The following is a 26,705-nucleotide window of genomic DNA, read 5'->3' as shown; positions in this document are numbered from 1 at the left end:
GCCTCGTGGGGATAAAATGAACCAGGAAAGGCCGGAGGGGTGGCTCCCGCTCCCACGGGGACAGGCTCTGCAGCACGTCCTCCCCCCGCGGCACCCGCCCAGACCTCACGGAGCAGGACAGCTCAGCCCGCCGGCCTCCGGGAGGACATGCTCAGAGGCCCTGCGGGCTGCCCGGCTCTGACCCTCACCCTTGTCCAGGAGCTGGTTGAAGAGCAGCGTGCCGGAGAAGAAAAAGAGGTAGGCCAGCACCTGGGCGGCGATCTCGGGGTGCACCTGCAGCGGCCGCAGGAGGTCCAGGGTGGCCTGGTAGATGGACACGACACGGTGCAGCTCCTCGGGCAGCCGAGGGGCCGAGCTCCAGCTCTCACGGCACTCCAGCTGGAAGGGGGGGCATTCCAGCAGGGCCGGGAGGCACACGTACAGGGACTGGGGGCGAGAGGAGAACACCGGCTGCTGTGGGCAGGGGCCCCGGGCCTGACCCATCCCACTCCTGCCTCGGCCGGACCACGTGTGTCAGCGACCCACGTGTGAGCGCCGGGCGCCCCAGCGGGAGCCGCGGCGGGGAGGGGGGGTCAGTAAAGCTCCCAGCGAAGGCGCGGATGACACGGGCTGCAGGGGCTCCAGCACAGGGGCCGGACGGCACCCAGAGGGCCCTGGGGGCAGGGGCTTCACCCTCTTATTGTATCAGAAGGGATTTACTGGACGGAGGGGGGCAAGTGAGCCCCGCTGACCCAAGGACACGGCAGAGCCCCGGAGTCCCCCGCTCGGCTCTGAGTCCCGAGACGTAGCCGCACGGCTGCCCCCACCAGCGTGCGGGACGGTGCGGGCAGGGGAGCCGGGGCCACAGCAGCCGGAACCGCCACACGGCTGTCCCGCCGTCCGAGCCGCCTCCCCAGAGCAGCCAGCCCCGTCTCTCTCACTCGCTGGCCCCGCGCTGGGGAAGAGGACTCGCTCGACGAGAGCGACGGCGGGTGAGGGGCCGAGGCCGGGGTCCGGGCGGGCAGAGGCGGCCGGGCCAGCACCCAGGTCCCCCAGGAAAGCGCGCACGCAGAGGCCGTACCTTGGAGACGTAGTACACGCACTGCTGGAAGGCGTACAGGACGACCTCCTCCAGCACTGCCATGGCCTCCTCACTGGCCGTGAGGGTGCAGGAGAACAGGGACTCCTTCGAGCCTGCGGGGGGACGTGGCACCGTCACTGCAGGGCCGGGGGAGGGGGGACTTGGGCAGAAACTTTCTGGAACCGCCGCGACGTCAAACCCCCACCTGATGCCTCCGCCCGGCACCCTCCTCTTAGGTTTGGAAAACGTGACAAAGCAAAGCCACGGGGCCCCCAGGCCCAGGGGTCCCGGGGTGCTGGCTGAGGTGGCCAGGACCCCAGGCGCCGAGCTTCCAAGCCCATGGACACCGACTCGATACCAAGCACAGCAGACACTCGCGCGCTAGTAGCTTCCGGATACGGGTCAGGACCAAGTGCCCAGCGATGGCACATCCTGGCCCGCAAGTCACTTCTCACTCGGGACACAGGTCAAAGGACACCTGGCTAGAGGTCCTAAGGAGACCATCACGACACTTTCCCGAGAAGCCCAGATGGCCCTCGTGCCCCGTTCCCCCCGACTAGCGCCCCCCAGGGGAGATGCTGCCGTGTCTCAGGCACAGAGCGGAGACCCTGGGCACTCAGAACCTCGGGGGACAGGCACTTGGGACAACGGGCCGGGGGATGGGCCTCCAAGGCTGGGCAGCGGCCAGGGGGCTGCGGCTGTGGCTGGGACTGGGGGGTGTGAGCGACGCCAGGTGACTCCCTCCCCCTGGGTGGGGCTCCTGTACGGCCAAGAGGCCAAGCTGGCCACGGGGTCCCCAAGACCAGGGGCCCAACAGGGAGGGGCCATCCCGAGGGGCCTTCCCGAACTCGGGAGGCATGAGGTGCCTGGTGCCGGCGGCCCCCGTGGCACTTGGGGGGGGACCGACGGGACGCCCGCCTGCGCCCTTCGCTGGCTCAGCCCCTCGCTTCTTCTGACGAGGACGGAGGCCGGCAGCAGGGCTCCCCTGCACTGCCCGGCCTGTGCGGCCTTCTGCTTAATGCACAGAGTGGGCCCCACGTCTGGGAACCTCCTTTCAGGGAGGGAGGGAGGCCGGGAATCGCCCTGAGCGCTAAGCTGGGCCTCCCAGGAGCACAGGGACAGGACTGCCCGGCTACTGGGCCAACGGAAACTGCGTGCGCGTCCATCAGAGACCCGCCCTGCAGACGCCAGCATGAGCCATCAAGGGTTCAGGGCTCCCTGACCCCCCAGGGCTCACACCCCAGAACCCTCCCGGCCAGGAAGCCGGAGGCCTGCGGGGCCTGGCCTGCAGGGTCTCATTTGGGAGCCCGGCAGGGTCTGGCTGCTCCCTGCGGCCTCCCTGGGCTTTGGGGGAGAAGCCAGTCAGGTGACTGCAGGGGCCGCAGGCTCTGACGGCGCCAGCTTGTCTGAGAAGGAGACCGACACCCCTCATGTGGGCCCGGTGGCTCTGGAGAGAAGGAGGAGGGGACGGACAGAGGGAGGAGGCTGGGGACCCACAGAGCAAAACTACGGGCGGGCTCCCAGCAGACGCTGCAGAAATCCCCTGAAACCCTCCTAGCCGCTGCGCAGGCTCTGCTGGGGTTTCCGACTCAGCTGAGGCCCGCACGCGCCTGTCAGAGGACCCAGGCCTCGTCCCCGCTCCCTCCCTAGGCCCCAGGACTCAGGACCGCCCCCTGGCCTTTCAGGAGAATTTTAAATGAATAGAATAAACATCCCCCCTGATGGGCTAATCTTTTATCTTCCCATGTGAATGGGCTTCCTGGATAAGAGCTTCAGACAGAAAAGGTTGTTTGGGGAAGAAAAAGCTCTTTTTCCAGTTTTCAGGACATGACATCTCTGTTTTTAGAATTCTTCCCACAGATATTTCCTGCTGAAGGTCAGGAGGCCAAACACGCCAACTCTGACCTTTCCTTCGCCCCCTGGCTGATGGTTTTTTCCTCTGAGCTCTCCAGAGCCTGCACCGCCCGACACTGTTTCCGGGACGCTCAGGCCCTGCTGTGGCTTCCCCAGCCCTTGCGGTCCCCGGGGCGGGCAGAGGTGGAACCCCAGCCGTCCACATGCTCACTCTTCCAACGTCAACTGGGCTACACGACATCTGGGCCTTGGACCAAGAATATCTTCCTAAGAGCAGAGCCCCCCAGCAGCTTTTTTCATGAAAATCAGCCTGACTCCGGGTCCCTGTGAAGGACACGCTAACCCCAGGCCTGCAGCCCCTCAACAGTGTCTGAAATACGTCCAGACAAGGGGGGGCAACGGCAGGACTCGCCTGTGAGCTCTGTGCCCGAAGTCGGGGTGATGGGGTGCCGTCTCCCGACCTGTGCCGGCCTCCTGGCTTCCGCACAGAAGGACCAGCCAGAGGCCGGGTGCTCACCGGCCGACACCGCGTGCACAAGAGTCCCCTCCACTCAGGGCCCGTTGAGCGCTGCGGTCTCGTCCTGGGCGGCTGGAGGCACCCCCCCTGCCCCCCGAAAGGAGCCCAGCAGGGTCTGGGGAGAGAGGTGACAGGAAGCCTCGGGAGGTGTGGTCCTCGCGTCACGCTCGGGGGAAAGGTGGGTGACAGTCTGCCTCCAGCCCAGGCCCGGTAGACAGACAGCAGCTGCCCCATCCTGAGGGCCTACTGGACGGTGTTCACAATGTCTGCCCAAGGGGACAAGGGAGGGAGCGACAGGCCAGCGGGCCTGCAACGAATGACTCCTGGGGCACGGGGGAGACACTGCTTCTGCCACGTATCCACAGAGGCCCTGGGAGTCCAAGACAGTCCCCACCGCCCCTTCCCTGGGAAGTCGGGGGGAGAAAAGACTCAGAAACCACAACTGACTAGAGGAAGGTAGGCGGACCCCGTCCCCCCAGGCCTGGCCGGGACGCCCCAGGGCCTCGGCCCCGCCACCCCGTCTCCGCAGCCGGCTCCCCGGGCAGACCAGACCGCGCGCCGGCAGCCACCACGGGCCCCTCCCCTAGGAACCTAGCCGGTCGGCATCAGGGGGACCAGCAGGGCCCAGGGCCTCAGGCCGACTGTGAGCCCCTGTCCCGGGAGACACAGCCGTGCCCGTCCTGCCACGCGGCCTCCCCGCGGCTCCCCGAGGCAGCCAGGCCCCCGGGGCGGGGCCGCACACCCGCTCGGATGGGAGGAGCGGAGCGGGCGGCTCTGTCCTCCCAGAGCAGAGCGAGGCCGCACGGGGTGAAACCAGGCCCTGGTCCCCGGCCGCCACGCCCGGTCCCACTGCACGCAGCCCCGCTGCTCCGTCCCGGCTCCGTGCCAGGACCCACCACGGCCCCATCAGACACACGCCAGCTGACATCTCACACCCCCTCAGGGCCTGGCCGAACGCCACCTTCTCCGTGAAGCCCTCCTAGACCGCCCCAGTCAGAGTCACTCTCTCACTGAGCGTTTTCAGTGCTTTACGCTGCGTTGCATCAGCTCTACGAGGAACGTTTTCCTACGTTTTACTCTCTGAAGTCAACACGCGTCGCACAGTCTCGTAACTCTCACGAGCAACGCACCTCCTTTCTGAGATTGTGGTGCGTTCTGGAGGGGCTGGCGGCCAAGGGCTGAGAGAATGCAGTGAGTAACCTGTGTCTCCCGGGGCCCCCCCAGGCGGAACACAGTGGGGCTGCATGAAATGACGGGGACAGAGAGCGCCGACGCGTCACGGATGAGAGGCACTGGGTTAGCCCGACCAGCAGGTCACCTCCCTCTTGGGGGACGCCCCCGACACACACCCATCTCTGCTCTGGGGGCCACCTCTCCCCTGAGCCGGCCCGGGGACGCTCACCACCTGGGAGCAGCAGCACGGCCGTACCTGTGACGTCCAGGTCCTCCTCCAGGCTCTGCATGTACAGTGGGCACTTCTGCTGGATAAAGTACAGAAGCTCAACCGAGTTGGACATCCAGAAGAGGATGTGCTGCAGGTCCGGAACCAGGCCCGCCATGGTGAAGCTGGCCGTGGAGAGGGGCTCCTGGCTGCCAAGACAGAGACCAGGAGTCACGCTGAACCTGCCGCTGTGCGTGAGAACCGCGGGCGCTCAAAAAACCCACCACGATTTGTCAGCCTGCCAGCGTCAGGCTGGGAACTGGATTCAGATCCATAACCTGTTAGAGGCACATCGCCTACAAACCCTCACAGGAAGGACCGCCCGAGGCCACGCTGGAAGAAGACTCTGGTAAGTGGCTTCTTTTCACATCTTCTCTTTGAGAATCAGAGAACAGAGCGGCTGTGACCGTTCGGACAAGCAACGGGAATCACCCCCCGAACTCAAGAGCAGGAGAGACGAGGGCGGGCGTCTTAAGTTAGGAACGTAACTACCAGAGGAAACAAGCAGAGGCGCAGCTGCTTGGGGTGGTGATCGGACAAGGGCAGCTAAGTGCTAAGGAGGTGGAAGCCAGGGGCTAAGGCAGCGTCAGGAGGCAGGGGTTGCGGGCATTGCTGGAAGACTCAGAGATACCGTTAGAAAACCCACAAACGACCCCACTCACGGAGGCTGCCTGGCCGTGTCTGGGGCCGGGCGGTGGGCAGGGGAGCTCGTGTCCCCTGCGGAGCGAGGCAGGAGGGGGTCCCAGGCGGCGGCACGGAGCTAGGCCCTTCCCGGCCCTCCAATCCCATCCCACCCTGGGGGACGGCCGCCTGGGGTAGAGGGCCCGTGGCACTCCCTTTCCAGGGGACACTGGGCACGTGGGGGCCGCCTGCCTCCCTCGATGGCAGCCTGCGAGGTCAGCTCCGCCCATCTCAAGCCCTTCCTCCCGCGTCTCCCGGGCCCCAGCCGCCAGCATCCAGGACCTGGTGTCCGAATCACCCGCAATGTGACAGAAGCCACCGCGCCATCCTCACCAGCCTCCTGGGGAGGCCGAGGGGCGGGTGCGGCGAGCAGAGCTCCGGGCGATTCCTCCACCTAAATGCCAGTCCGTGTCTCTCTGGCACGGTTCCTCATCTCGGCAGCAAGCCCGTCTGTGGGCAGTGCATTCTGAGAGCATCCTCACACCGGAGGGTCCCTGACCACACCTGCCAGGTGCTCTGACAGGTGAGCAGAGATCCACTGACAAGCAAATCAAACCACTCAGAGGTAACTCGGTCTGTCTGCGGGGGACGCTGGGCTGTGCCTCTTACTGGCGGGTTCCGGGGAGCAAGGCAGGCGTCTGTGGGCATCTTGCGAGGACGGCGCTGTCCCCAGGCTCTTCATCCTGCCTGGAGGGCTTGCCGGCGCCCGGAGCAGCTCAGGGACTCCGGCTGTTGCAGTGACCGTCGTGCTGGGGGTCTTGGCGATCAGGCCCACGGGAAAAGCCGAGGGGCCGTATCAGTGGCAGGGCTGGTGAGGAAGTGTTGGGAGGGCTGCGGCCTCAGCCTCGTCCGTGCCCCACGGGCCTCGGGCTCCCTTCCCCACGTTCTCCGTGCGCCCGCAGTTTGTTGTCTCTCTGACGTAACTTCACTTTTGTCCACAGACAACATGACCTCCCTCTGTCCTGCTCCTGGGGAGGGACGGGCTTCAGACGCGTCTCCTTGTTTTCACTGCTTATCTTGTTCCTCTCATCCGTTCTCCTCGCTGGTTGAATTACACACACACACGCACGCACCAAGAGCTTTATGTCGTCAAAAAAGGATGAATCTGCTCGTCAGAGCCTAGCTCCATCTTGTTTTCAACACTTATTGCCCTTCTCGATTCCGCCCAGAACTCAACGGGACAGACAGGCCTCCACGGAAAAACAATTCACCAGCTGCTGCCAAGTGGAGCTCTGGTGTTGGGTCCCAGTGAGGTCAGCGCTGAGGACGTGCCACCGGCCAGCCCTGCCGTACCGTGGGGCACAAACAAGGCACGGTGGCCTGGCCCACCCATCCAGGCAAGCACCGAGTAGGGACGACGATTTCAGGGACATGACACCAAAGGCACAGGCAATAAAAACACAAGTAGACAAGTGGGGTTCCATCAAACGGAAAGGCTTCTGTGCAGCAAAGGAAACCATTAACAGAATAAAAAGGCAACCCACGGAATGGGAGAAAACATTTGCAAACCACATATCAGATAAGGGGTGAATTTCCCAATACACATAAGGAACTCCTACAACTCAAAAGCAAAACACAAAAAACAAAGAAAACAAACCACTAATAACCCTATTAAAAATGTGCTGAAGACTTGAATAGATATGTCTCCAAAGTAGACCGCCAGCCAGAGGAGCATGAAAAGGTTCTCAACATACCTAATCATCAGGGAAATGCAAGTCAAAATCACAAGGAGCTACCACCCCACACCTGTCAGAATGGCTTCATTAAAAAGACCAGAGTCAACAAGCATTGGTGAGGATGTGGAAAAATCAGAGCCCTTATGCGCTGCTGGTAGGAATGCAAACTGGTGCAGCCACTAGGTAAAACAGTACGGAGGTTCCTCAAAAAACTAAAAATAGGGCTTCCCTGGTGGCGCAGTGGTTGAGAATCTGCCTGCCAATGCAGGGGACACGGGTTCGAGCCCTGGTCTGGGAAGATCCCACATGCCACGGAGCAACTGGGCCCGTGAGCCACAACCACTGAGCCTGCGCGTCTGGAGCCTGTGCTCCACAACAGGAGAGGCCGCGACAGTGAGAAGCCCACGCAGCGCGATGAAGAGTGGTCCCCGCTCGCCGCAACTAGAGAAAGCCCTCGCACAGAAACGAAGACCCAACACAACATAAATAAATAAATAAATAAATAATTATTAAAAAATAATAATAATAAAAAAAATTGTAACTCAGATAACAATTTGACAGAATTATAAAAAAAAAAAACACTAAAAATAGAACTACCTTATGATCCAGCAATTCCACTTCTTGGTGTTTATCCAAAAGAATTGAAATCAGGATCTCCAAGAAATATTAGCACCCCAGTGTTCACTGCAGCACTAGTCATACTATCCAAGATGTGGAATCAAACTAAAGGTCTCTTGACGGATGAATGAATAAAGAAAATCTGGTTTATAACACAATGGAACATCATCCAGCATTAAATCAAGAAGGAAATCCTGCAACATGCAACAACACGGGTGACCCCTGAAGACATGATGCTCAGTGAAATAAGCCAATCACAGAACGACACGTACTGTGTGACTCCACTTACATGAGAGACCCCAAAACAGTCAAACTCACAGAATCAGCGAGTAGAGTGCTGGTTTACCAGGGGGTGGGGGCAGGAGGGCAGACAAGAGGAACTGCTCATCAATGAGCACAAAGTCTCAATTATGCAGGATGAGCAAGTTCTAGAGACCTGCTGTACGACAGTGTACCTACGGTTAACGACACTATACTGCACGCTTAAAAGTTTAAGAGCAGGGCTTCCCTGGTGGCGCAGTGGTTGAGAATCTGTCTGCTAATGCAGGGGACGCGGGTTCGAGCCCTGGTCCAGGAGGATCCCACATGCCGCAGAGCAACTGGGCCCATGAGCCACAACTGCTGAGCCTGCGCGTCTGGAGCCTGTGCTCCGCAACAAGAGAGGCCGTGATAGTGAGAGGCCCGCGCACCATGATGAAGAGTAGCCCCCGCTTGCCACAACTGGAGAAAGCCCTCACACAGAAACGAAGACCCAACAGAGCAAAAATAAATAAATTAATTAATAAACTCCTACCCACATCTTCTTAAAAAAAAAAGAAATCTGTCATTCTAGCTCTTTTTTTGTTTGTTTGTTTTTTGTTTTGTTTTGTTTTTTTGTGGTACGCGGGCCTCTCACTGTTGTGGCCTCTCCCATTGCAGAGCACAGGCTCCGGATGCGCAGGCTCAGCGGCCATGGCTCACAGCCTAGCCGCTCCGCGGCATGTGGGATCTTCCCGGACTGGGGCACGAACCCGTGTCCCCTGCATCGGCAGGCGGACTCTCAACCACTGCGCCACCAGGGAAGCCCCATTCTAGCTCTTTAAAAAAAAAAAAAAAGTTTAAGAACATAGCTTTCATGTTAAGTGTTCTCACCACAGCAAAATAAATAAAAATAAACCAAATCAAATCAATGACGTTCTGATATAAATTTTTTTAAAAATCATCTGGGGGGGGGCTTCCCTGGTGGCGCAGCGGTTGAGAGTCCGCCTGCCGATGCAGGGGACATGGGTTCGTGCCCCGGTCTGGGAGGATCCCACATGCCGCGGAGCGGCTGGGCCTGTGAGCCATGGCCTCTGGGCCTGTGCGTCCGGAGCCTGTGCTCCACAACGGGAGAGGCCACAACAGTGAGAGGCCCGCGTACCGCAAAAAAAAAAAAAAAAAAAAATCATCTGGGGGACTTCCCTGGTGGTCCAGTGGTTAAGACTCTGCGCTTCCACGGCAGGGGCCGCAGATTCGATCCCTGGTCGGGGAACTGATCCCTCATGATGCATGGTGCAGCCAAAAAAATTTTTAAAAATAAAAATCATCTGGGACACCTGTACAAGAGAAATTATTGCTCTTCTATATTAATTATTATTAATATATTATTACGATTACTGAACATAAAATTTAAAACATTTTTGTTGGTAAATATAAACATGAAAAAATTTCAAAAAACTTTCTAAACAATTCATGAGTCAAAGAAGAAATTAAAACAGAAATTATGCAAGGATAAGGAAATAATAAAGAGGTAAATGGAATAGAAATCAAAGAAAAAGTAAACAGAAACAACAAAATTGGTTCTTTTAAACAGATGATAACAGACAAATGCCTGGGAAGATAAATCAAAGCGGGTGGGGAGAGAAAAAAATAGGAACACGACAGGAATTAAATAAGGCGATATCACTATAAATATATTAGAGATGAAAGAAATCCTATGAGAATATAACGAACAATTTTATTCCAATAACTTTGAAAACACAGGCAATAGATAATTTCCTAGGAAGCAAAACTTACCAAAATCGACACAAGAAGAAACAGAAAACTAAATAAACCATAAACTTTAAAAGAAATGGAATCAGCAAAAACAGGCACTGCCCAGACGCTTTTCTGGGCTGCTTCCAGGAAACCTCCGCGGCCCACAGGCCTCACCCTCAGACAAGTCGAGAACTGAAAGCAGAGAAGGCTGCCCAGTTCACTTCTGAGAACCTTTTGCCACTAAAATCAGACAAGAAAGGAATTCACAGGCCAATTGTACTTATGAATTCAGATGGGAAAATCCTAAAGCATCAACAAACCGCATCTCGCCCTGCTAATAACAAAATCAACAGTTATGAGAGGTTCGATCCCGGGAATCCAATCACGGTTCAGAAAACCTCCTGCTGTAGGACCCACACTCACAGATTCAAGGGGAAAATGTGTGACGATCACAGACGCGGAAAACGCGTTCAGGAAAAGTTAACGGCCACTTACAATTTTAAAAGAAGCACGCAAGACAGACCTGAAGCAAATGGGGCAAAATGTGAACCATATTAAATTCAGGTGTGGGTTCAGGGGTAACAGATACACTCTGTACTCTTCTGTATTTTGAAAGTGATTCATAATTAAAAAAAAAAAAAAAAGCATTCGCTGGGATGGAGCCAGGGCTGTTTTTAGGCCCTAATGACACAAGGAGCTGCTGAAGGAGGGGCTGCTTCCGCCTGTCTAAGGGCCAAGGCCCCAGCAGACAGGCGCAGGGCGAGAGCCGGGTGCTCCTCCCTCCAGGCCCGCCTCACCCTGGGGACAGGGCTGTCCCATCTGGGAGCAAAGGCGGGGGTGAGGCCGCCACAGCTGTCGTGGGGTGAGGCCAGCTCCCTCACGTGGACTTCCCCTCCCATGTGGAACCTGAAGGATGCAGGGCTCCTCCGAGCCGCCTAGGCCACAGCTGGTCCCTCCAGCTGTAGGTTGTCTTCCGTGGGCACCCCCCCAGGACCTGGCCTGTAACAGCACCCCGCTACCCACTACCCTCGAGCAGGGCGGCAGCCAACAGAGCACATCTATGAGCGACGGGGATTCCGCTCAACTCAGCCCGGCGGGAGCTTCGCTGCTCAGACCCCGGCTTCCCATCTCTGAGCCTCTAGTTCCCGACTTTGGAAGGAGGGGATAATGGTGCTTCCTCCCGACTCCCTTACAGCAGGGGTCCCTGGTCCCCCCCGCAGCCCCCGGGCCACACAGCAGGAGGTGAGCGGCGGGCGAGTGAGCGAAGCTTCCCCTGCCGCTCCCTGTCGTTCTCATCACCACCTGGACCATCTCCCACTCTCCGCCCCGTCCGCGGAGAAACTGTCTGCCATGAAACCAGTCCCTGGTGCCAAAAAGGTTGGGGACCGCTGGCTTACAGGACCACGGGCGGACGATACCCCACAAGCACGGACAGCAACCACGTGCTTTATAAACGGAGTATCTTCTTCACGTGTCATCCTCACATAAACAGAAATGAGGCAAACCCCGTGGACCACGGCATGACTTAAGGCCCCGCGAGCCCTTCGTCCACGACGGGCCGTGACCACAGGCAACCTCTGCTCGGGCTGTCGCCACGTGTGCAGGTTCCTTCAAGGGGACGGACAGCTGCGGCCTCCACGCCTTCACCGTGGCTAGGGGTCTGCAGCACACACACAGGTGCCGCCGCCACCTTCTGCGAAGGCGGCTCTCGGTGGTGTCCGCTCAAGGGCGGGCGGGGGGGTGTCCCAGGATACGCACATCTTTACTGTTAATGCCAAATGGTTTCCTCCAAGTCCCCCCAGCGGCGCGTAAGAGTAGAAGCCGCACTTTCTATGAAAACCGACGTTGGACAGCGGAGACCCGCTGCCCCACCTCTACGCCGGGAGGCGTCCGTTCCCCCAAAGCAGCAGGTTCGCATTAACACAGCAATTACGGGAGGGCAAGGAGAAGGCTTCCCGGAGGGTCGAGCCCACTCGTCTCACAGATGCTCTGGAGAGACCTCCCCGACACAGAGCTGCCCGGGGTGGTGACTACAGACATGGAAAGAGCCACCCTGAGACAGAAAGACACAGAGCTGACCCCAGAGGTTGCAGGGTGAGGGGGGCTGGGTCTTAGCTCCTGGGGAACCAGTGGCCTGCTGGGCAGGTACGAAGACGGGGCCGTACTTACAGGTGCGCCTGCTTCTCGGCGAGTTCTTTGGTTTTCTCCTACAATTATAAAGGGGAAAAAAGCAAAGATGAGACAAGCAGGACAGCACGGGCAACGTGCAGTGAGGACACCACTGACACAGGCTCTCGTCCACACGAGACGTGGCATCACTGCTCCAGGCGGCCCGTACTGGGCGATTCGCTCCAAGCTACACTGGGGAGACTGCTTTCTTTCCATTTGATCTGACCTCCTGGCATTCCATCACCACGTACAAACCACACGTTTCCTACCAGAGCACTATTTCACAGCCATCTCTCCTACGTTAACAGCCGGCCACTTAGGGGACAGTAAAGATGGGTCAAACGTCTGACAAATGTCAGAATGAACGTTCTAGCGACACTCTTACGGTTAAGCTTCATAGATGCACTTTTAAAAGTCGGCCCGAGTAACGCGGAGCAAGGCACGTGGGCCTGAGTACACACGAGTATGTTTAAACGTCCCCTCAGGGACTCAGGTCTAGCCAACAGTTTCTGTCCCTTTTAATCAAGAACTCATTCTTGCTTTAGTGATGTTATCCGGCTAAGCGTGGTCCTACCTGAGACTCCCTCACGGGTTCTCTTAGAGGCTCACGTCGGCCTGAGTTGACGAGACACGTGAGCACAGGGGGATGCAGAGGAGGCTGCTGATGCCCCGAGAAACAGACAGACAAATGAACCTCAAGGCTCTAGACAGACTTCTCACACCCCAGAGGGGAAGCCTTATGGGGGACACCCAGGCCCAGGACCTGGAGTGAGGGGGTCCCACCTCCACGAGCCTGTTTCCAAGCCTGCACAGGGGCAGGGGAGGGGGATCGCAGGGTTGATCCCATGTGCACGGCGGGGAAGCCAGGGACGACACTCGGGCTCGGGGGGATCCGGTTCTCTGCCCGGAGTCACCAGCACCCTCCTTGCCCCGGTGTGCTCAGCTGTGACGTGGGACACCGCACCTACGCCGCCAGGGTGGTTGTGAGAATTAAGTCCAACAGCATCTGATTACTAGTAAGTGTCTGGCACAGAGCAGACTCGGAAAAGGACGATGATTCATGTGAAATTCAGAGCTTCTAAGCGTCAGGCCACTCGGTCCACACTGCACGGACTTCAGCTGCACAGAGGGGAAGCGACCACACACACCAAATGCCACTCGGGACGCTGGGGGACGTGGCTCAGATACGCACGATGCACACAGATCGCTTGCACAAACCTTTGGATGTGGCAGGCCAGGATAGCTTTTGCTTTTAAAAAGTTTCAAACGTTTTAACTGTGGATTTTAATCTGAGGAATCTAGCCAGCATCTACACGGCCAACTGGTTTCCTTTTCCCACGTCTGCCTCAGGGTGAGCACGGCCGAGACTAAGGGGGTCTCTCTGAAGGACTGCGTGTAACTACCAGCCATTCTTTGGGTCCCCAGGGAGTCCAGCTCCTGGAGGGGCAGGAGAGGATGGGGGGGCTGCCCGCCGTGTGCTCTGGCCCCAGGGGACGTCTGGCAGTGCCTGAAGCCGCTTCCGTGAGGGGTGAGGGGAGGGGTGCTGCCAGCCGTGGGGGAGAGGGGGGAGGCCAGAGATGCTGCCCAACATCCTGCGGTGCAGGGGTCAGCCTCCCAGCAAGGAATTCTGCCTGGATGTGTGTGGTGCCGCGGTCCAGAGACCGTCCTGGGCGAAGTTTCAGTGTACAGCATCGACCGGTCCTGTGCCCCGCCCCTCCCCACCACCCGACAAGGGCTCTGCAGTGGGGTGTCGGCAGGGGCTCGACCTGCTCCGGGCAGAAAGCGCAGGGCTCCCAGGCCGCCTGGGCACCGGCAGGGCCGGGCCGTGGGGAGGGACACAGGACTGGAGCTCACGAAGCTGAACCCTCAGCGGACACCCCAGCTCCCTCGGTGGCCCTGCCTATCCTGCTCGCCCGACAACGACGGGGGCTGGTCTCGGTCAAGGGGGAGCTCGCGCCCTCCACCCAGGGGGCCGCAGCTCCCACCAGCTCCTCTCCCGGCCGAGGCCGCCGGCAGCAAACCGCCCCCCCGGCCCCCCGCCCACCACTGACCCAGACCGTCTCTCGGATCATCCTGGCCATCTTGAGCAGGAGCTGCCCGAAGGAGCCCGGCTCGAGGCGGGTGGCCGAGTGCTGAATGCAGAGGCAGAGGAGGAAGGCGGGGGTCAGCTTGTGGTCGTCGCCGCCCGGCTCGACCAGCGTCATGATCCGCTGCAGCAGCGCGTCCTCCACGTCGGGCTCGAACTCCAGGTGCAGCGGCCGCGGCCGGGGGGGGGTGGGCCTCGCGGAGACTGAGGCGCCCCGGGCCCGGAGCGGGGCGCCGCACATCCTACAGCTCTCCGGCACGGCCCGGAGGCGGGCCAGGGCCTGGGCGGGCAGGGGCTGGGCCTGCGCTGGGTCCTTCAGCAGCAGCAGGTAGTACAGGCCCAGGGAGAGCAGGTCCCCGTGGCGCAGCACCACGGCGCGGCCCCCCACCTCCGAGAAGTTGACCGAGACGGGCGCCCCGGGGATGGGCTCCAGGACCAGCTGTGCCCCCGCCTGCACTCGGCCCGACGGCTGGCGCCTGAGGATGGTGCAGTGCAGGGGCAGGATGTCGGGGGCCGAGAGGCTGATGCTGGGCTTGCTGGAGGGGGTCCTCTGGCCCACCGTGTGCCGCTCCCGGTTGAGCACGTAGACCAGGCTGTCCTGAAATGCAGACACCAGACCTCAGGGGCAGGACGCCACTCGGGCAGTTCCATCCCTGGTACCTAAGCCACCCTGGGCAGCACACCCCCCCCGCCCCCCCGGAGCCCTTCCTGTCCCGCTGCCTGCCCACACTGGGCGCCCACCCCATCTCCCAGAGCAGCCTCGGTGGCACACCAGACACCCGGGGGAGCGGAGGGGTCTCCAGCTTCGAGACGTGAGAGGCCAGACAAGGGCAGACCTGGACGTGGACACTAGTCTACAGACACGCCAGGCCCGCCCGCTCCACCAGCTGACAGTGACAAGCTGGGGAAGTGCCCCTCCTTTGCTGCGCCGGCTCTGGGAGGGAAGATGCCTCCCAGGACCTGAGCTGCAGAGCCCTGATGAGGTCACACAGTGTGCGGGGAAGGTGGAGCAGGAAAGGGAGCGGGGACACGCGGGTGAGCAAGAGGCCGGGAGGAACAGCAGACTTCCCCGGGGCGGCAGCACGGGCAGGGTCGGCGGACTTGCCAAGGGCGAGACCCTTCAGGCCAAGAGGCCTCCGACAAACGTGGTATAAAATGCGGGCGTGGGGCAGGGGCCTGGGGGACTCCTCAGAGAAAGCCGCCCCGCACACGCTTGCGGCTGTGGGCGGCCTGCGCCCCAGCCCACGGGGGCCATTCCGCAGGGGCCCGCCAGGCTGGGCAGGAAGGGGACCCAGCACCAGGTAAGACCCAGGCTGGGATCGGTGAGTGAGGAGCTGGGGGACCCCCTCCCAAGGCCCTGCTGCCGCCCACTGCAGCCTGGACGAAAGAATGTTCTGGAAGCAGAGGACGGGGAAGCCGCCACCCTCCTCCAGCGTCTAGGGTGGGCCCAATGGGGTGCTCCCCCCCAAGCCCCCCGCTGACGTGGTCGGTAAGGACCAGAGGGGCAGGGGCGTCCAGCTGAGAGCCTCCCGCATGCCCTGCAAGCCGCCGCCCCACCCGCCGCCTCGGGCCCAGCAGAGGGGCGCTCACGTGCTGCTGGCTGTAGCCCTGCAGGAGCAGCAGGTGGGGAGACTCGTAGAGGGAGCAGCGCATGGCGTCCTGGCCAGGCTCCTCGGGGCCCCGGGCGGCGGACGGCGGGGCGATGGCCGTGCCCAGACTGGTCTCGCTGACTGTGCGGCGCAGCCGGGGTGGAGGGGGGCTCCAGGCTCCCCCCGCAGCCGGGGCTGGGGTTCCCTTGGCGCGGCTCCGCTGCAGTCTCCGGGCTTGGGCGTTTATCCCTGCGGCAGAAGCAGCACAGGGTGAACAGATGGCTCGAGGCCGCTCCTAACACGGGTCACGGCTCCGACAAGCAGGCCTGCAGGCGGCCGCAGGACTCTGCCCGCAGACTGCATCCTCGGAAGGCCGTGGCTCCTCCGGGGCTTGCCCCGAGAGCCAGGCAGCCCGGCCGTCCGAGGCCCCAGACGCCCCATAGGAACCCGTGGCACATCCCAGCCCCCAGACCAGCCAGCACCATGGCCTCCCCGTGGGATGCCAAGCCCACCGCAGCCTCAACCCCCGCAGAGTCGGCATGCTGGGGGCTTCGTGGGTACCACGCTGACCCCCAAACCTGCCCATCCCCTGTCCCGTCCTGGCAGCCCGCGTGTGCATGCGTGTGCGGATTAGATGACAACCATTCATCATTGCCCCTCATTTTACAAGGAGGAAGCAGTCGACTCACCGCGTCACTCCAGCCCACGGGGCCGCTGGTCTCTATCCAGAACACGGCTGCTCCTTCCCGGGGCACCTCCAACACGGCCAGGCACACGCATGCACACAAGCACACATACACACGCGCACACCCGTGCACACCCCACGAAAGCCTTACCCTTCTACACGTAGGAAGCGCTCTTTTAAACTAATGCCGCGTGAAAGCTGAGAAGCCACGTGGAACTCAAGAGGGCCAGCCTCCTGTCACCGTCGCCGTTCCCCGGCCGACCCAGGCCTTCCCCTCTGAGGCCCCTGCCCAGGGCCCCCCACACAGCCTCTGTCTGCAGCATCCCTTCCTATAACCCTTCCAAACAAAACCAGACAAAGCCAGGGGAAGTGAGGTGGGCAAGCGGGGGCCGAGGGCGCCCGGGAAGACTGACCTGCCTTCCAGAAGGAGAAGGAAGCCCGGTCCCCGGCAGCCCACAGGGAGCCGGGGCTGCAGGAGGGAGGCCGCTCAGCCGCAGAGCGAGCTGTGTGCCGGGCGCCCGCTGCTCGCCGCCTGCTGCAGAGCTGGGCCAGCGACGGTCAGGCAGGGCAGCGGGGCGGGGGGAAGGGGTGGGGGGAAGAGGGGCGGGTCAGGGGAAGGAGGAGGGCGAGGGCAGGAGGCAGGGATGGAGGAACAGAGGTGGGGGCAGGCGGGGAGGCAGCCCCCAGCCTCACCAGCCCCACACCCCGCTCTCATGGCTGGGGCATCACGGCACAAGCAGGGGCCCTGCCTGGAAGAAGACATTTAAAAACCAGTCCAAAACGACGCTCTAGCCCAGGCTTTTTCTCCCCCTAGGACGGGGCTGCAGGAGAGGACGCACCTCAGAACCACCTTGCACAAGTGCTGGGGCTCCCAGGCAGCAGCAGAGCCCAGAAGGTCACCCTTTCCTCTTCGATTCCCGGGGGCCCCCAGAGGCCCTGGACGAGGCCCGAGCGACCAGGGCCAGCGTCCCTGGGACTGCAGCAGACGGGCGTGGGCGCGCGCTCTCGGCCGGCTGGACACCACTTCTCCAGCTGGGGTCCCGCATCCCCTGGCAGATGACCCCTCCCGGGCTAAAGCAGGGGCTCTCACCCCGCCCTCGCTCGGGGCCGCCTGGGGAGTTTGGAACAGCGCCCAGGGCTCATCCATGGGCCCTCAGGGTTGAAGGGCCAGGGCTGTGGGGAGGGAGGTGGCGGCAGCTCAAAGCCGGGGCCGCCGGGCCGCCAAGGCCAGCACGGCCAGCATGCAGGGCATCCCACAAGGTCCAGCCGACAGACCCGTGCACACCCTGAGGGCAGCGCAGCCACGAGGACCCTCACACGGGTGGACGCCTGAGCAAGGAAGGCCCCTGGACCCCACGTAACCCTCCACCGGGACCATCCTCGCACAGGGCAGAGATGCTGCAGGGAAAGCTGGGCCCAGCCTGTACCCAGTGGCGGGTGGAAAGGCACATGGGGAGCAGTGGGTAGGGTGTGGGACCTCTGTTTACATGCTGAAAAGAGCACATGAAACCCCACTGCATACTGGTCACGGTGTGCATATATGTGCACGTAAAGCTGTTTTTAAAAACAGATAGAAAAGGCACACAGTAAATTCAAGAAATGGCCGTCTTTCAGGTGGGGGTCTGAGCCCGGGGAGGTACATTACGTAACGTATTGGAGCTACTAGAACACGTGTGATATCACATACTGCACGTGATAGGACATGCTTTATGGATAACTCTCTGTGATGTTTTACTCGTTTTATTTTTTAAAACTCTAAATAAATGTGATTAAAAATGTTTATGTCAACTCTGGAAGGCAAGTCCTCAGGTGTAAAGTAAAAATCATAAACACTCTGAGGTCCTCGCACGTGTGCAGGACTCTGCGGCTGCCCCGAGGTGGGCTGGGGGCCTGGGGCAGGCGCCTGATGAGGCCGCTGGAGACCGTTCGGCCCGTCGTCCTGAGGAGGGTTGTGGCTTCCGGTGCCACCCCGCATCTGACCCCACTGCAGCTTCGCCACCACCATCCACGCATCCCAATGCTGTGCAAACCCCGGGCGCGTCTGCCCGGCTCTGAGCAGAACCTCCTCCCTAAGCCTGGGATGGAGGCTGGGTGGCGACGGGAGGGACGTGTGGGCAGCGTCCCCCACAAGCCAGCGGCCTGCGGGGCGCGGCCGGGGGTTCTCAGCCTGGTCCAGGCAGAGCCGCAGCCTCGTGGTCCAGGCGCTGCGCACTGGATCTGGGGCGTCACGGTGGAGCCCGCGTCCAGAGCAAGGCCGTCCCCACGGCCCCTCCACCGCCACCATGATGGGGATTCGGCAACAGACACACCACTTTGTGGTGGTCACTTTTGCTCACTTTGTGTCTCTGCGTCACACTGTGGTAATTCTCGCAACATTTCAAACTTTGTCGTTATTATTATATTTGTTACGGTGATCTGTGATCAGTGATCTTTGATGTTACTCTTGTAATTGTTTTGACATTTTTTTAGTAATAAAGTATTTTATTTTATTTATTTATTTTAAACATCTTTATTGGAAAAATATGGAACGCTTCACGAATTTGTGTGTCACCCTTGCGTAGGGGCCATGCTACCCTTATCTGTATCATTCCAATTTTAGTATATGTGCTGCCGAAGCGAGCACGGTAATAACGGACTTTAAGATTAAGGTATGTACGTTGTTTTTCTAGACGTAACACTATCGCACCCTTAACAGACCTCAGTAGAGCGTAAACATCACTCTTCTAGGCACTGGGAAACCAAAAAGTTCCTGTGACTCTCTTTACCAACGTGCCGGCTTCATTGCAGTGGTCTGGGCCTGAACCCGTCACGTCTCAGAGCTGGGCCTGTATCTGTTGCCTGGTGAAAAGGCAGAAACACACCCAGTAGAGGAATAAAAGGAGGGGTCTTGGGCTTCCCTGGGGGCGCAGTGGTTGAGTGTCCGCCTGCCGATGCAGGGGTTACGGGTTCATGCCCCGGTCCGGGAAGATCCCACATGCCGCGGAGCGGCTGGGCCCGTGAGCCATGGCCGCTGAGCCTGCGCGTCCGAGGCCTGTGCTCCGCAACGGGAGAGGCCACAACAGTGAGAGGCCCGCGAACCGCAAGAAAAAAAAAAAAAAAGGAGGGGTCTGGGTAACCAGAACCTGGAGAGGTCCTGTCCCACCCAGGACAAACATGGGACCACCTTACCGCCCAACACTGGGCCCCAGACCCAGAAGCACAATGACCACTTTCCCACGTCTCAGGAGGATAACACAACCAGGAGAGATTCTGAAACAACCCTTGCTGCCCCTGAACAGGCTCACAGTTAAGCCACAGGCCCTGACTTGGATGCTCAGGGCCGCTCCTGCCCGCTCCTGGATTGTGTGTCTCTGACACGGGAACTGGGGAAGGGGCCCTAACCTGCAGGAGGTGGAACCGTGACACAGGCGACGGTGGCGGCCTGCACAACGGACGCGGTTAAAGAAAGGGGCTCGGAGCTTCCCTCTCCCGGCAGCTGCTCCAGCTCCCGCCACCGGAATCAAGCCTGCAAGCAGCTGACGCTGCAGGGCAGAGATCTGCGGTCCCCCAGCCCCTCCATCAGACGCTCCTGGGCCAGGCAGCCGTCGGGCAGGCGGGAAGAGGTGGAGGGAGGACACCCCAGGCCACACGGTGTTTTCCGTGTCGGTGCAGGCAACCCCTCTGCGGGGAGAGAGGAAAGGACCCTGGATACCGGGGGGCGGGGGTGGGGGGGTGGACACTAATTCTGAAAGCAGCTGGCAGTCGTCCTCAGAGCTCCCGTCGTGGACTCCAGAACAGCACTGGAAAGAGCAGCACAGCTCTTTGCCTGAACGTCAGTAAGTTCAGGACAATAAATTCAAGCTGTAGGTTTTACCTCCGGGCCCCATGTGCTCTTCTCTCCCAGGATCAGAGGGTTTGAAACAGCGTCTACAACTCGGAGAAGTCCCTGTTGCTCACACCCGCTACCAGGGCTGCAGGAGGACCCAGAGATGTGGTTTTCATTGGGGACGGATGAGGCAAATGTTCCTGCATTAGGGAATTTTGCTAAAATTGGGGGAATTGAGACTATTTTAGTGATCCCTGATAACAGCTGGAGAGGCGCTGCTAACATAAACTCTGCAGTAGCCACTGCAAAACTTGGGAGGTCAGAGGTCTGACCTTAAACAAGTCCTTGTAAACTAGAATGCCCTTTTCTGGGTTAGCAAAAGATGTAGAACAAAGAAGCCCTAAGTTAATTAAGCAATCCTTGCCGTTAATTTGAAGTTTTTTGTATTTGAAATGTACAACGACGATGACAAACCACCTAAGGACCATTTGGGGATGCAGCATCTATCTGCTACATGGCCGGCTTTATTGAGTATTTTGCATTCAATTCCATTTCATTCTCACAATAAACCCTTCAAAGGGACTGCAGTGACATGGGACTACGTTACCTAGCTTTTTAGGATCGATCCTACCATTGGCAAATAAAATTCTAAACAATAATGTATATTGTACCCCCCTCCCCAGTTAGGGACACGACACGGAGGCCTGCTGACCACTTCTGTCCTGGAGGTCCCAGACAGTACAATAAGGTAAGAAAAACAAATGAAAGGTAGGATTGAAAAGAAAGAAAGAAATTTGTGACGATTTTCAAGACAATGTGATTGTGTATACAGAAAATGCAAAAGAATCTATGGACAAATTATTAGAATTAACAAATGAGTTTAGCAAGGGGACTAGATATGGTGAGTATGCAAATTCAATACTATTTTAAAATACTAGAAACAAAGAGAAAAGGGTATGTTTAAAAAATAAGATACCGTTTATAATAATGTCAAGAAACATGAAACGAAGGAATAAATCTTCCAAAAAATGTGCAAGGCTATGTCACTGAAAACTACAAAGCACCACTGACAGAAATCAAGGAAGCTGAACTGAAAAAGACAGACAGGCCAAGTGTGAGAGAGGAAGTGGGACAGTTAGAGCCCTTGCACACTGCCGGGGGCGGGGGTGTCAACTGGCCCGAGCGGCCTGGAAAGCACCGTGTGCTGATGTCTCCTACCATCGAACCATCAGGTCCACTCCTCAGTATACACACGAGAGGAACACACGTGGGGCCACGGGACGTGCACAGGAACACGTCCACGGTAGCATCACTCCTAATGGGCCCAAACTGGAAACACCAAGTGTCGACCAACAACAGGACGACCAAATCAACTGTGGTCCATTCACATAATGGAATCCTGCACAGCAACAGTAATGAATGGACTCTTCTCAAAGCAAGAATAAGCCAAAAACAAAGGTACAAAGAAGATGATTCCATTTATAGGAAATTTACTTAGAGCCAAAACTGAACTATGGTTTTAGAAGTCAGAGAGGTTGGCTCAATAACCAAGGACCAGGAGGGGGTGTGAGGGAGGCTGCAGGTGTTCTGATAATGTTCTAGTTCTTGCCACACAGGTGCACTCATCTTCTGAAAACTCGTTGAGCTGCACCCTCACAACGTGGGCACGCTTCTGTCTGCACGCTATTTTTCAATGAAAATTTTCCTTTTAAAGAAGAGGACATCAGATGTTAAGATTACCATACACAAATTATAAGATTATGCTTACACTGTTTAAAGAGATAAAACATGCCTTGAAATATAGGTAGAGAACAGGAAATTATAAACAATAACATCAGCTTTGAAAAATAACCAATCAGAACTAGAAATGAAACAACACAGTAACGGAAACTATGCAGCATATCACACACAACGGAAAAGAGAATCCATGGACTAAAAGACAAGTCTAAAATGTCTAGGATGTGGTACAAAGTGACCAAAAAAGGAAGAAAAAAGAAGACATGAAAGACATTAGGAGACAGGGAAGAGAGAGTGAGAGGCCTCACACACGTTGAAAGACAGCTCTGGGGGAATTCCCTGGCAATCCAGTTGTTAGGACTCAGTGCTTTTACTGCTGAGGGCCCGGGTTCAATCCCTGGTTGGGGACTTAAGATCCCACAAGCCATGCTGCGCGGCCAGGGAAAAAAAAAGATGGCTCTGGGAGGAGAGCAGTAAGAAGAGGGCAAAGGCAATATCTGAAAAGAAAATAAGTGAGCATTTTTCAGAACTGATTGAAGAAACCAATTTGCAGTTTCATGAAGTCCAATAAAAGAAAGAAGGGAGACATCACAAGAAAACCACTGACCAATATCCCTTATGTATAGAGATGTAAAAGTCTCCAAGACAGTAGCAAACCACGTTCAAATGGGATTTATCCCAGGAATGCAAGAGTGATCTAACACACAATAGTCAATCACTGTAATATAGCGTATTGATACAATAAGAGACCAAGATGACATGGCCAGGTACTAAATGCTACTGGATTATACACTTTAAAATTGTTAATTTTGGGCCTCCCTGGTGGCGCAGTGGTTGAGAGTCCGCCTGACGATGCAGGGGATACGGGTTCGTGCCCCGGTCTGGGAGGATCCCATATGCCGCGGAGCGGCTGGGCCCGTGAGCCATGGCCGCTGGGCCTGCGCATCTGGAGCCTGTGCTCCGCAACGGGAGAGGCCACAACAGTGAGAGGCCCGCATACCGCAAAAAGAAAAAAAAAAAAAAAAAAAAAAAAAAAGCTTTATGTTATGTGAATTTTATTTGCATTTTAAAAGTCAGGCTTTAAAGACTCTAATGTGAAAGGCAAAACTATAAAGCTTTCATAACAGAATGCAGGGACTATTTCTACAAGCTCAGAGGCAGGGACAGATCTCTTATACGAGACAAAACCAAATCAGAATCAAAAGCATTAACCATAAAGAAGAGAATCAACAAAGTCAACTATATTAACAATTTTATTCATCAAAAGACACGATAAGTAGAGTTTAGAAAATCAACTCACAGACTGGGAGGAAATCATTATCATTATAACACGTATCACTGATAAAAGACTAGAATCTAGGGACTTCCCTGGTGGTCCAGTGGGTAAGACTCCACGCTCCCAATGCAAGGGGCCCAGGTTCAATCCCTGGTAGGGGAACAAGATCCCACATGCGTGCTGCAACTAAGAGTTTGCATGCTGCAACTAAGAAGTCTGAATGCTGCAACTAAGACCAGCACAGCCTAAATAAATAAATAAATAAATATTTTTAAAAATATATTTAAAAAAAAAGACTAGAATCTAGAATAAAGAATCCCACAAATCAATAAGAAAAAGACCAAACAATAGAAAATGCAAAAGAGCAGACCAGGCACTTGATGTTTCCAGTGAAATGGTAAACTAGGAAACTGTTTGACCCCATCAGGTAAAGTAGAAATATGCACACTCAGTGTCCAGCAATATCCCTCCCAGGTGTGCACCCCCGAGGGACTTGTACACTTAGGGACCAGGATGCTCTGAGCTGCATGATTCCCAGACCCATTTGCAGAGTTGCTCAGCATCCCTGCACCCACATGGCGGGACACGGCTCCAAGCAGCGCGGGCGTGAGCCCCACAAGCACGACACGAAGGAGACGTCAATCCACCCGCGTAACTCAAAACAGGCGAAGTGAAACTCTCGTAGGCAAAAATGCACAGGTGATAACGCTAAAAGGAAACTGAGAAAACAGTCATTACAAAGTCAGGATGGTGGTTCCTTCCGAGGGGGAGGGAGAGGGTGGAGCTCAGGGTGACCCCAGGGGGACAGCGCACTGGAGGGCGTGTGCCCGCAGCGGGGCTCCGGTCGGCGGCTTGCTTGGTAACGACCTACCGACCCAAGCAGGCGGGTCTTCTGCCCTTTCCTGCACACAGTCCACAGCCTCACAACCTGCCACCATACCTGTCCAGGTGGAGGGCACCCCGAGGACACGCCGGGTGGCCTCCGGAGGCCCCTGCCCATCCCGCCGAGGGCTCTGCCGCCTGGAAGTGGCCACAGGCTGGTGTGGCCCGAGTTCCCACCAGCAATAAGGACACTGCCCACACCAGCCACTCCGAAAGTTGGAGGCTGCTGGGGGGAGGCGCCCCGAGTGGCCACCGCCCGCTGTCAGGTCTGCAGCTCCATTTCCACCCGGCCCTGTCCCCCCACCAGTGGTGTGTCCACCACCCACACAGCTGCCCGACGTCCGCCTTCCCACCAGTGGCCCAGGGGTTCAAGTCCTGGGCAAAATGCAGATGTCCTAAGCGTCCCAAGCCTCCTCTCCACGGGCCTGGAGGAGAGCCACGAACACCTCCAAGGGGACTGCGTCCCCTCCACAACCTCTGTATTCCACCCGTGACACCTTATTTCTTAAGCTGGGTCACGGGGGCACAAACAGTTCATTACACTACGCTGTATCTATTTCTTGTGTGCCTGAAGTATTTCAAAATAAAGATTAGGAAAGCAGTGAGAAGCAGGTACAGATGACAAACAGATGTTCGTGAACATTCCAACATCTGCTCCACCCCACAAATACTAAAGGAGACGCGAGCTAAATGATGAGGTACGCGCTCCCTTCAAATCAGCAAAGATTCTTTAATGATGGAATCACAGCGAGGATAAGGAGAGACGGACACACTCAGAAGCTGCCCATGGGAATGGTCCCATGGGCACTGGTCCACCCCAAAGTTAAAAATAGCCAGCGGGACAGTGCCAACTACATCATCTTAGACCTGGACTCATCTATACTGAAAAAGTCTCCATCTCTCCACAAATGAATTCCACTTTTAAGTTGCCATCCTACAGAAATAATCAGAAACGAATCAAACACTTCTGTACAAAGATGTTTATATAAGCATTACTCATAAATAGAAAAAAAAAAGGAAAATATTCTAAAATTCCAATAAAGACGTGGTGAGGCACACCACCCATTCACTGGCATTAAATTTGATGTTTGCAATATGAGTAAATAAGTATATTAAGTTTATAAAAGAATATATAACTACATACATAGGTTGATTTAAATTATGTAAGAAAAGTAACACAACAGTAAGAAAAGAATGAAAGGCACCAAAATGTTAAAAGCAATTCTCTCTAGGCGGTGACTTTACAGGTGATCTTTACTCTCTACCTAATACTTTCCCTTATTTTCCAAATTTTCAATAATGAATATGTCTTATTTTCTTAAGTGGGGGGAAGTCACATTTTCAAGTACCGAGGAACATTATTTCCGTGGTAAAACTTGGACCTTCTCCTGCCGATTAGGGTCTTAATCAGGGAAGAGCAGCCTTCTCTAGAAGGAACTAATAACCTAATTAAGATGATGGGTAACTGAGGAGATAAAATGCCTAGGCCATTTGTTAGCCAGTCACAGGTGGAAATAGAGCCTTCCAGAACCATGCCAACGAGAGAGCAGCGTGGCAGAAGCAGGAATTTTCTTTAGCTGAAACCAAAGGCCCCGCGTGACTCCCCAGAGATGCCTCGAGCCCTCCCTTGGAGGGGATCCTGGTGAACCGAGCAACACCAGCCCACCCGGCGCCCCTGCTCACAAGCCTCAAGGACCCACATGGGAGGGGCCGCCGACGCCCCTTCCCGGGTCCACAAGCTGGAGAACCAGCTTTATCGTGAAGGTCAGCACCTCCTGTCTCTCGCCCAGAGTGAGGAGCCTCCCTGCCCCGGAGGCTGCATCCCGAGAATGCCCGACGCCCGCACGGCTGCCCGGCGCCCCACCGCCCTGCAGTGAACTCCCTACGCTCGTGCAGGCTGGAAGAGACAGCCACGGAAACCGCTTTGAAAATTAGGCAAGAAGACAAGAGAAACTAGGAGAGAAAAGATCCGGAAAACACGTCGGTCCAGGAGACGCAGAACCTGGATAACAGACGAACCAGAAGGAATGATCCAAGGAGGGATGTGATTTTTCAGAACTGAAGAACATGCGTTTTTAGCTTAAAAGTCTGACACACAGTAGAGGTTAAAAACGCATAAGGGGGGACAGGGGGGACTTCCCTGGTGGCACAGTGGTTAAGAATCCGCCTGCCAGTGCAGGAGACACGGGTTCGAGCCCTGCTCCGGGAAGATCCCACATGCCGCGGAGCAACTAAGCCCGTGTGCCACAACTACTGAGCCTGCATGCCACAACTACTAAGCCCGCATGCCACAACTACTGAAACCTGCGTGCCTAGGGCCCACGCTCCGCAACGAGAATCCAAACCGCAATGAGAAGCCCCACACACTGCAACAAAGACCCAACATGGCCAAAAATTAAAAAACACGTAAGGGGTCAAAATACACAAACAGCAAATTTTAATAACCTTAATACGGTAAGAGAATATGGACGTTATAAACAAATACAGTAACAGATACAACCATCACTTTTTACATAAAAAAACAAAAGTCTAGCAGAAAGGGTGCAAACACAGCCCAACCAGGACACGCACTGTGAGTCTGAAGAATGAGGCAGCGTGAAGAAATTACCTGCGTCTCCAGAGGGAGGAGAGAGA

At 57.0% G+C, this 26,705-nt stretch overlaps 1 protein-coding gene across 1 annotated transcript in view; it reads right to left on the bottom strand.

The window, feature by feature from the left end:
- RADIL (Rap associating with DIL domain) overlaps positions 1-26,705 on the bottom strand; it is a gene marked incomplete at its 5' end in the record, with an annotated part of 118,792 nt that overhangs the window by 8,828 nt on the left and 83,259 nt on the right. The window contains 6 exon segments of the mRNA XM_081255972.1: positions 189-426; positions 1,061-1,173; positions 4,861-5,021; positions 12,012-12,049; positions 14,063-14,695; positions 15,688-15,935. Coding sequence (XP_081112098.1) covers positions 189-426; positions 1,061-1,173; positions 4,861-5,021; positions 12,012-12,049; positions 14,063-14,695; positions 15,688-15,935 — 1,431 coding nt within the window.

The sequence above is a fragment of the Mesoplodon bidens genome (assembly GCF_964165515.1).
Source record: "Mesoplodon bidens genome assembly, chromosome: 15".
Taxonomy (NCBI): domain Eukaryota; kingdom Metazoa; phylum Chordata; class Mammalia; order Artiodactyla; family Ziphiidae; genus Mesoplodon; species Mesoplodon bidens.
Note: the sequence above shows the minus strand (reverse complement) of the source record. Positions and strands in the feature narration are given on the sequence as shown.